This window comes from Amphimedon queenslandica, unplaced genomic scaffold (genome assembly GCF_000090795.2).
Source record: "Amphimedon queenslandica unplaced genomic scaffold, v1.1 AMPQUscaffold_13518, whole genome shotgun sequence".
NCBI lineage: Eukaryota > Metazoa > Porifera > Demospongiae > Haplosclerida > Niphatidae > Amphimedon > Amphimedon queenslandica.
In genome coordinates this window covers 307,915-317,681 of record NW_003546246.1, presented here as the reverse complement: position 1 = coordinate 317,681, position 9,767 = coordinate 307,915, and the positions used below count along the sequence as shown (strand labels likewise).

At 34.0% G+C, this 9,767-nt stretch overlaps 3 protein-coding genes and 1 long non-coding RNA gene across 5 annotated transcripts in view; 2 read left to right on the top strand and 2 right to left on the bottom strand.

Annotated features, from left to right (window-relative positions):
- Window positions 1–190, top strand: part of LOC100636437 (methylcrotonoyl-CoA carboxylase beta chain, mitochondrial-like) — a 4,968-nt gene extending 4,778 nt beyond the window's left edge. Inside the window, exon 6 of the mRNA XM_003382909.2 lies at window positions 141–190. Coding sequence (XP_003382957.2) covers window positions 141–190 — 50 coding nt within the window. The remainder of the gene's footprint in view (window positions 1–140) is intronic.
- Window positions 191–903: 713 nt separating this feature from the next.
- On the bottom strand, window positions 904–5,250 carry LOC100635549 (acyl-CoA-binding domain-containing protein 4-like). Of its 2 annotated transcripts, XM_019998834.1 has the most exons (15): window positions 5,098–5,250; window positions 4,930–5,039; window positions 4,233–4,314; window positions 3,605–3,693; window positions 3,390–3,542; window positions 2,932–3,084; window positions 2,798–2,883; window positions 2,215–2,296; window positions 2,061–2,161; window positions 1,933–2,012; window positions 1,796–1,886; window positions 1,642–1,742; window positions 1,320–1,404; window positions 1,168–1,272; window positions 904–1,105 (listed from the first exon to the last, which is right to left on the bottom strand). In XM_019998834.1, exons 1-15 carry the CDS (start codon window positions 5,163–5,165, stop codon window positions 998–1,000), a joined length of 1,494 nt encoding a protein of 497 aa, XP_019854393.1. In that variant the 5' UTR covers window positions 5,166–5,250; the 3' UTR covers window positions 904–997. The 2 variants fall into 2 exon arrangements, with proteins under 2 accessions (XP_019854393.1, XP_019854401.1); XM_019998842.1 differs by lacking the exon at window positions 5,098–5,250 and having other exon boundaries at window positions 4,926–5,011.
- Window positions 5,251–5,292: 42 nt separating this feature from the next.
- Window positions 5,293–6,867, top strand: LOC100635423 (NADH dehydrogenase [ubiquinone] 1 alpha subcomplex subunit 7-like). Its single transcript, XM_003382901.3, has 4 exons — window positions 5,293–5,402; window positions 5,446–5,498; window positions 6,472–6,621; window positions 6,666–6,867. Exons 1-4 carry the CDS (start codon window positions 5,337–5,339, stop codon window positions 6,712–6,714), a joined length of 318 nt encoding a protein of 105 aa, XP_003382949.1. The 5' UTR covers window positions 5,293–5,336; the 3' UTR covers window positions 6,715–6,867.
- A 906-nt stretch (window positions 6,868–7,773) lies between these two features.
- On the bottom strand, window positions 7,774–9,340 carry LOC109583477 (uncharacterized). Its single transcript, XR_002185545.1, has 2 exons — window positions 8,887–9,340; window positions 7,774–7,960 (listed from the first exon to the last, which is right to left on the bottom strand). It is a non-coding gene; the product is annotated as an uncharacterized LOC109583477 (long non-coding RNA).
- Window positions 9,341–9,767: the final 427 nt, after the last annotated feature.

Genomic DNA, 9,767 nt, shown 5'->3' with positions numbered 1-9,767 from the left:
AGAGGTCAGCCAATTACAATTGAAATGAATACTACATCTACCATGTGATGTACTGCGTGTATTTTAATAAAATTAATGCATGCCATGTATATGCACATGTATTTCCCTGGTCATTCATTAAACTATTGTATGTTTGATAGGTTCTCTCCATGTGTCTAGAAGTATGTTTTGCCTACCCAAAGGTTACTAGAAGCAGAAGTAATCCAGTCATTAGAATGTAATTATTATTATTATTATTACCGTATTATTATTATGACTCATAATGGGACAGAGTGTTAATTATTATAGTCTATTTTTGTTACTTGTTCATCTGACACATAAAACTGGGATATTTAGTTAAATCATGTTCAAATATTCTTTGTGTCTCAAATAAGTGATTTAAAAGAGTATATCCAGTCACTACAGTTGTGATGTCATTTTTGTGTGTATGACATTATAATTAATGTGTACCGATAATGATGTGTTTGACCTTGTTATTAGTCAAACATATTACTGTATCAATACAAAACATTCTTACAATGAAGTTAATGTCTAGCCTGTGCTTTTATGTACAGTAGTATTACTATTTAGACAATCCAAGCTTTATCTGTATGTACATGTACTTTCCTCTCTCCTTCCTTATCTTTTCTCTCTCCTTTCCTTAATGATATTGCTGAACTACATGTACATTGTGCATAACACTTGTACATGTACATCTAAATGATTCGACACAGCATGACAGGAAAATAGTAATAAAAAGGAGACTATAAATGGCATTAGACAGTGGAATTAAGAGTTAATGCCACAGACAGACAATTGAGGATCTCATAATGGAGAATAGTGTTACCATCAGAGTTGAATGCTTGTATGGAAAATAGGTTGGATTGAAGAGGGGACTCTTTATGACCGCTAGACCTCAGTGAATTACATATCATTATGATGTTGTCTCTACATAAAACGTGAGCAAAATTTTCACACTTGGGAAATAAAAACTATAATTACTATAAAAATGTACTGTTCACTTCAGTCCCTGGACTTGTTTCATAATTGCATCTAATTTGTTACTCTTCTCATTAAACTTTTCCTTTTCACTTTCAAGCTCCTTTTTCTCTTGTTCTAATCTAGCCTATATGCATATTAATAATATAGTTACATGTACATGGGCATAATGTATAAGTTTAATATTACTTTCTCTTCAGCAATTGCTTTTCTTTCTGCATCATTCTCCTGCTTCAATGATTGAATCCATTCTTCGTTGCTTCGTTGATGACGATCATGAAGTTGTTTCAATTCCTATAGTTTTGTATAGTAGGCATCACATGTACAGTCATTATTAAAACCTCTTGTTGTCTGTCATAGGTAGAATGCAGTTCTTCCCTTTCCTCATCAAGTTGCTTCCTTTCAGCATCTAACTTAGCTGACATTCTATACATAACACACAAACAAACAACAATAATATAAGGTTGTTTATTTAACTTTTACCAGTCTATCTATTGTAAACTGTAAACTAACATGTACTGTTAATGCACGAAGAGTGAAAACAAAATGCATGTATTGAATACATATGCATTATTTTAATATCATAATTATGATAATACAAGTACATTGTACATGTACAATGTAAATTTGTATAACAGGTTAAACTTTACAGTAATTTCTTACTCATCAAGTTCTCTAAATTTCTCGCTTAGCGTGTCAAACATTTCATTAATTTGTGTAAGATATTGAGAGCGAAGATCTTCAAAGCTTCTCTCATTTATTTCCTGCAAAGAGAAAGGGAATTACAAATAATGCAACCGAAGTAAAGGAAAGGTACTGTAGGAGTTGGAGGAGGTAGTTTTTTTCTAGGAGCTGGTATTGGTAAAGCTGTATCATAGTCTCGTTTAGGAGCAACAGTAGGAGAGAAGCTATAAAATAATTAGTAAAAAAATTAATTTCAAAAGACACCCTCACTTCACTTCAGGAAGAATGATATCTACCATCCACAAATCATTGAACAATACCTCACTGCTCTGTCCACCTTGTACATATAGCTATTAATAACACATCCAATAATAAATACATGCTTCTACATTATGTACTCTATTTTCATGAACAAATGCTGTATGTCCATATCTTCCATTAGGCTCAATCCCATCAGATGACACAAACTGGTTCCAACTTAAATTTGATAACTGACATCCTTTCATTGTAAAACATTTTCATAGGGATATTGAATAATTTTTGATGTCTTACGTAAAAAATGTGTGTCATTTAAGCAAATATCTTCTTCATTCAAGCAGGAAAATCCACCAAAAACAATCAGGAGTTTCTCTATCTGCATGTAAATAAGATACACACTAATGATTATTAGAATTACTAATGTGCTTGATAGATGGTGCACATTTCATCTGTGCCCTTTCTGTAATTAAATTAAAATACTCTAGTGGTAATGATCTCAAGCATCTCCATATCAACGGTTGAAGTAATCAAGTAACACCTACAGGTACATGTATCATGCACTTATAAAGTTAAAACTTTGCGGTTATTTGAAGCCAATTTCATTTACAACTGGATTATAATGTAATGGATGCTATATAAATGAAGAGCACTTTTAGTGGTTGCTGCAAAACCACAGTGCAGAGTCTTTAGGCCACAAGAAATTAAGCATTAAATTGCTATAGTATTGTACATATTTTGTGCAAAGGTCGATAAACTATCAAAAAACACTATTCCCACATTCATTTGATGTTTGTATTAATTAAGCTACAGTACATGCTATACGTTACATAAATACACTGAGAGTTGAAACAAAATCATTTCATAATGATAACTGTACCTGATTACTTATGGCAACAAGTGCAGGATAGTCCCTTGGGTGTGGGGACAGTGATATTGACTCAACTAATGTCCAGTTATATGTATCTAAATTGTATAAAGATGATAAGTACAACAAATAGAAACAATTCTTACCAAGATCCAAATAGCTCAAGTCATTAAACCAGAGTGATTCCCCACCACTTCCTCCAAAAACATACATCTTATTGTCCATAACAACACATCCATAATCACAGCGAGATGACGGCTTCATGTCACTTGTTGCAATGCACTTCCACTCCAATGTTTCTATTTACATGTATAAACAGAAATTACATGTACATGTATTTATTCATGAACTACATGTACATGTATGTGTAGTGAAATGGTGGGTGTTTGGTTAGATATTATGGCATTTATTTATATTTCAATACCCAATTATTTGGATTCATTACCATATCAGTGACTATGCATCATAAAATCCACAACGATTTAATTTAAAATCACACAACAATGATATACTGTAGTGGCCATGAATACCATGCAATGTGCAAAACAATTTTAAAAAGCTAAAATTCATCTATTTGTATCGATCAATATACATTACTTCATACCTATATCCATCACAAAAGTGTCATTGCATGCATGCCCATTCAGAACACCACCAAAAGTTACTATTCTTTTTCCATCACTAGTCACAACATATTTTGAGCTCTGTGCTTTAGGTATATCTCCAGTCATTTCTCTTCTTACCCAATTGTGAGTGTCTGTATGGAGACATTGTTCATTGACAATATAACCATTAGCATTATACATTGTATGAACACACCTGTATTGAAAACATACAGACCTTCGGCACAGGTAGCAGCATTATCAGATTCAACTCCACCCAACAAAAATAGCTCGTCACCAACAACACTAGGTAATGATCCAAAATTAAAATTAATTATAAGTAATCAAAATTGATACTAGTGTGAACCAAAACTAAAACTAATCCATAAACATTTTAAAATTATTTATATAATTCTGGTACAAAGATAATAAATTACTCTTTTGTCTAAACTTTGGAACAATACATGTAAATGTAATCATGAGCATTTCAAAAACATTTAAATTTTGGTAAATTTTGGCCAAAGATGTGAGACTACATGATTTGCATAAAATTTATAAAAAGTATTAATTTTTATTTAGAACATTTCTGATACACAAGTTTGAATTAGAGAAATTTTGAGGTGATTAATGACTTATAGCCATACACATTAACAATTATTTTAAGAAAAACTACAATTCATTTATACTGTACATGTGCGTGTACTCTTGATAATACACATACTCTTGATAATGTATACGAAAAATGAAATATCTAAGGTACATGTATACAGGTAGTTTGCTAAGTATGCATGTACATGTAAAAATGTATATTCTTTAAAAATTAATGAACAAATCACATTACATACTTCAGTGAATGTCCTTCTCTGCCAAGAGGTACATCACCAGTCTGTGTTACTAGCTTCCATTCCATCTCTTCAAAATCATTCACTAAAATTAAACAAAATTGGAAAATCTACATGTAGTCTTTAAAACACTACAAATAAGTAATAATGACTTCCTATTTATTATTAATAATGATTTTTTATTTCACAATAATCAAAGACTGGGTATCAATGGATGCTACCATGAAACAGAGCGATTGTCATCACATAATAGTCTAAACATCAAAATCACAAGTTTTGGGACAACTTTCATGTTAAAATGCTATCTTCAATTTTGCAAAAAAGAGCCAGTAACACTATATCTGTAGTTGCCAAAAAATTGAGCACTGTAAACAATAATAAAAGGAATTTATGACAATGTTACCATGTAGGACTTATACTTTATCGATAATAATTTTTGTGGATTGTTACAATTCACTCATCAATGACTAAATTAGCTCATTTCAATTGTTATCCACAAATGCCTATCAGGAACCGTTTTCGCGATGTTCATACATGGTACATGATGCAATATATATCACATAATCAAGAAAAGGCCAAAGGCCAGACATAGGGCAATAATGAAAATGTGAAAATTTTTATCAGCATAGCTTTCAGGCTTACATGAGATGTGTAAATATTATTATACTAACAAGTTATAATGACATTATAGCTCACATACACTTCAGAGACCAAAGATCATTGAAAAAGATAGTGGAATTAGCTTCATCAGTAGCTGTGCCCCCAAACAAATAAGCCCTGCCTTTGACAACTCCAATTGCATGCCCTTGCCTTTAGGTGTTAGTTTAATATGAAAAAAAAATTAAACGAAACGGGTACATGTACATACCTTGCCTGAGGAGGAGTACCAGTAGGGCTGAGTTTACGCCATTGCTTGAAATTTACCCCGTCCTCCATGATGACAACAAAGCATACGCTTGGTCCTCACACTCTCGCACTGTCTGCTCCAAAGCTCTTGTGTCTTCCCTTCTTGTTACCGCCTACTTTTCACATATTCACCACACCTATCAAGCTTTATAGACTAATTTACTAAAGGAATACTAAAATATACTGAGTAAGAAAAAAACAATGGTGGCAAGACCTCCAGGAACTCCTGGAAAAATTGTGTCTTTCATCAGGGATATTCTAGTTGGGGTCAGTTGACGTATTGTTAGATTACTGATTTGCTATTTTATAGAGACACATTCCTGCTAGCCCATGGCTGAGGACAACTGATAGGTGTGCCACTAGGTAAGTCTGACTGGGTCTGTATGATGGGTATTGACATTGTAGTTACACCGTAATCAAAATATTTGGGATTAACTGGAATTCTTGTTACTGGGGTACTAGAAGTACATGTACAATTAAGCAAACCCTTAACTCTGGGAAAGGCTGGCATGGAGGGAGGGGCTGGCGATGTGAGACTTTGAAGGCTATGCTGAGGGTTAATAAGAGGGTGTGGTTTCTTCCTGGCCTGTATTCTAGTTGACTCAATTTTTGATGTTGCAGAGATGTTCTTACAAAGTATAAGGAAGTTTAAGGAGTTCAATATGAGTTGAATCAGTGACATAAAGCTAATATTATTCATTATTAGTGTTATCAATAGCCCTAGACTAACTGGATGTTCTTACTCTTTTGATTATTATGTAGAATTTGTTTTAGTACTCAAAATTTACACAATCAAAATATGGAAAGAAGTCATTTTTAATATAAATTATGGCATATCAATAATCACTGGTAAAATGTTCTAAAGCCATGCAAAGATTAAAATTTTGTGGTCAAAAGAGTATTGCAGTGTTTTTAGAATATTTTGTGGAAATACTGTTTAAAAGCAGGGACAAGCATGGTCTTAACTCTTCTTTTCCTTTGTGGATTGCTCACAACTTGATACCTGAATGCCTATGAAGTATTTTGAGTCTTTTTTTACCAGAGCTCTTTGTTTGATAGTGGTGTAGAGTAGACCACCATTTTCAGTTGAGCAAATAGAGTTTTACAAAATGTATCTAACTAAGAGGGAATTTCATCTTGTATGTTATTTTATTTATCTGTTTGAGCACTTGATTGCAGTTGCAAGTACACTTTGAGGCTTCATTTTTGTTATTATTTTCTCAGTACCACAAAATTGTGTCACATCACAGCCCAAAATTACTTATCAATGTATGTACATGTACATATGTATTATGCAGTATGTGTGGTAATTGTTGCTCTTTCCTGTTTCATTTAGGTCACCTCCCCCTCCAAATCTACCAGGTGGAGAAGCCCATAAATTAGCATTTAATTATTATTATTCACGTGATCGAAGACGTGATGTGCAACCACCAATCATTTCATCATCATCGAAATTAGTAGCTGACAAAAGTGACATAGAAGCTGAGTAAGTTGCTAGTTTTATTGATTTGGCTTAATGTTGTTGAATAGGGCATCTCCTCTTCAAATGCCACCTGTTCCTGGAAAAGGTCACCCATGAAGACAAATTTCTTGGTAGAAAACTTATGGACACTTATCAGTGCAATTACAATTTTAGATAGTATTGTTACATTAAAGTGATTATAATATAATGTATATTTTAGTATTTCAGCGCAGCCACCGGGTGATTAAAATTCAGTGTTACACACGTAAAGTATAAGTCAACTTCTGACACCAGTAGCTTTCCATTTCATTGCATTTCCTATTCATGTCTCTTTTGTTATTTGTGCCCTACATTATATTGCTGTTGCAATAATAATAGCAAACCAACAAATAAGACTTAAAGTAGTACCACCAGCATCAAGAGCACATAATATTAGGCAGCATTTATATGTATATATGTCAACTTGTAGGTTAGAAGCATTGCTATCAGTCATCAGTGGAATTTTAAAAAGTACAATGCCTATGTAATGGTGAGAGAAGTATGGCTGTCACAAGATAAATTCAACCTACACATGTACCACAATCAATCCTTTCATGTCCTTTGTGACATATACACACAGTCTCCAGGTAGCATGTGACAGGTTCCCCATAATTACTGTACTTGTTGAGTTCAAGTGCAAAAATTTGTAACAATCTTTAAAAATAATTACCTTAAAGCCACTATTATTTGCGAGTACTAATTTTTGCGTTTTTTGCGAGTGGCTTTAAAATCACAAAAATTAGTAATCGCATTTATTAATAATTTACATTTATTAATAGTTATTAATTGAAAAAATGAGCTAAATCGCAAAAATTAGTACACGTTAAATCAATACCATTAACAAATTGCAAAAATTTGTCTACTTAAAAATAAGTGGCTTTAAGGTACATTAAGCATAACGCATAACTAAATACCAAAAGAGAATAAACTGACTTAATCAAACAAAAAAGCAGCAGTATTAAATAAAATACAACAAAAACAACATTTTAACCACAGCAAGAGTAAATCTACTTGTGTGACCACATTAACAACAACAATATTAATGAGGCACTATGGTGCAATGGGCTCGCCCGCTGGAATTTGCTTGAGTGATATGTGGTACTTTTACTGTGATATTTTAAGCAATTTCAAAAAAAATTATTATTGACTGCATAGCTATAACAAATTGCTCCAATAGCTGCTTAAAAGAGAGTATATGCTCCAAAAGGATAGTCTCCTACATTTGCACTTGCTAGTGAATATATATCTACAGAAGTATGTGGCAAGTTACTCTAGCTCATCAGCTTGTATTATCATCTGCAATGATGGCAGCAAGCCTATAAGACTAAAAAATAGTAAAAAACATTTAAATTCATGTATAATTATTATATCTGATCATTCAGATGTGCTGATTTTCCAGTTATTAAATAATTATTACTTAGGCTGTGGCTACAGCTCCGGTAACTGGACATAGTTTGCGAATGCTAGAGCTCCGGCAGTCCGTTTTTCTCCGTAAAACAGCTTGTGTGCATGCGCAATAGTGCAAAATGGAACTTAGTCTTTTTATCAAGAAACACTAAACCCTAACCCCAAAACCCTACTATCCCAGAGGCTAAGATGTACGAGAGGGTGCTCTAAAAACTAAACACTAAACCCCAATCTCAACCCTACGACCCCGGAGGCTAAGATGTATGAGAGGGTGTTATTTCTGGACCTATGCTCTAAAAACTAAACCCCAATCCCAACCCTACAACCCCGGAGGCTAAGATGTACGAGAAGGTGTTTATTTCTTGACCTAAAAAAAGCCAAAAAAGAAAAAATAGCAAAAAAAGTTATTTAAAAAAAAATCATAAACTGCAGCATAGTTTTACCCTGTAGTCCTGACCAGATTCAAACCACTGACCATGTCCGTACAAACCACACCAACCTCTCCCCTGCACCACCATGACCCTGCTGCATCATCAACGCTGGTTGTTGTATTTATACTCAGTTTTTATAATAAATCAGTGTATTATTAATACTGGGGCGTAGCCCCAGTATATATATATATATATAGGAGCGAAGCCCCTATTACCGGAGCTCTAGCTCTGCATACTGTGTCCGGTTACCAGAGCTCTAGACACTTTGTATTACTTATATAGTATAATAGTACAATACAGAAATAAAAGGGCCAAATCCCCGGGAGTGTGAGGCCCTCCAAAAATTATTGGCATTATAAGCACACGTACACATACCGTATATATAATCTACATTACTCAACTTTGCACACACCTTTTTTACTACCCTTTTTGTTTGAGCCATTGTGGGTTCTATCAGGACTCACAAAGGTTCTGGCAGACTGTAAGGCGCCAGTCCACATCCTTCCTATAAGTAACTTGCTAGTTGCTATTAATTTTGAAAAAAGGATATACATAAACTGCAACAATGCAATTACTGCACTGATCCATAAAATAAATTATAGGTGTGGTCAGCACTCAGCAGATATTGAGATACCATGGCAACCATGGCACATGGGTAGGAGAAAGAAGAAAAGCTGAAATTTATTTTAGCATCTGAAGCTCTATTCAATAAAAGAGTTGGCAAAAAAAATTTTCTAAATATTTAAAAGAGACTGAGAGAGTTTGGTTGTTCCTGCTTTCCCTAGTGCCGCCTGAAAATTTTTCAAAGAGGCTAAATCACAAACTTTGAGCAACTGTAACTCACGAACAACAAAGTTAGGACAAAATCGTTCTTTTTGTTTCTTGTTAGATGGGATTTTCTACCTCTGAAGCAAATCTCGGCCCTGTAGAGTGAAACACGAGCTCTCACTTGGAGAGAGGCCCCCTGGTTTGGCAGTTCACAGCTTTTGGTGCCACGGAATGCTACAAGAGCATAACTAGATGAAAGAAAGCAACTTTATCTGTTGCTAGAAGAAGAAATATAGCTCTAGACTGCTCAGACAAAAAGATAATTTTTTACAAATCAATTAAACTGTGTGGACAGAATGACAGAACGAGTGCACTATAGCTCATGCCCTCGCCACAATCACCAATGTAACATAACAAAAGTGAAACATTAATGGTTCTTCAAAAATTATAGAGAGGATGCTGCTGACTTGCTTTGATTGCTTGCTGCAGCAATTGAAGGTGTGGCTGGAATAAAAGGTGTGGCTC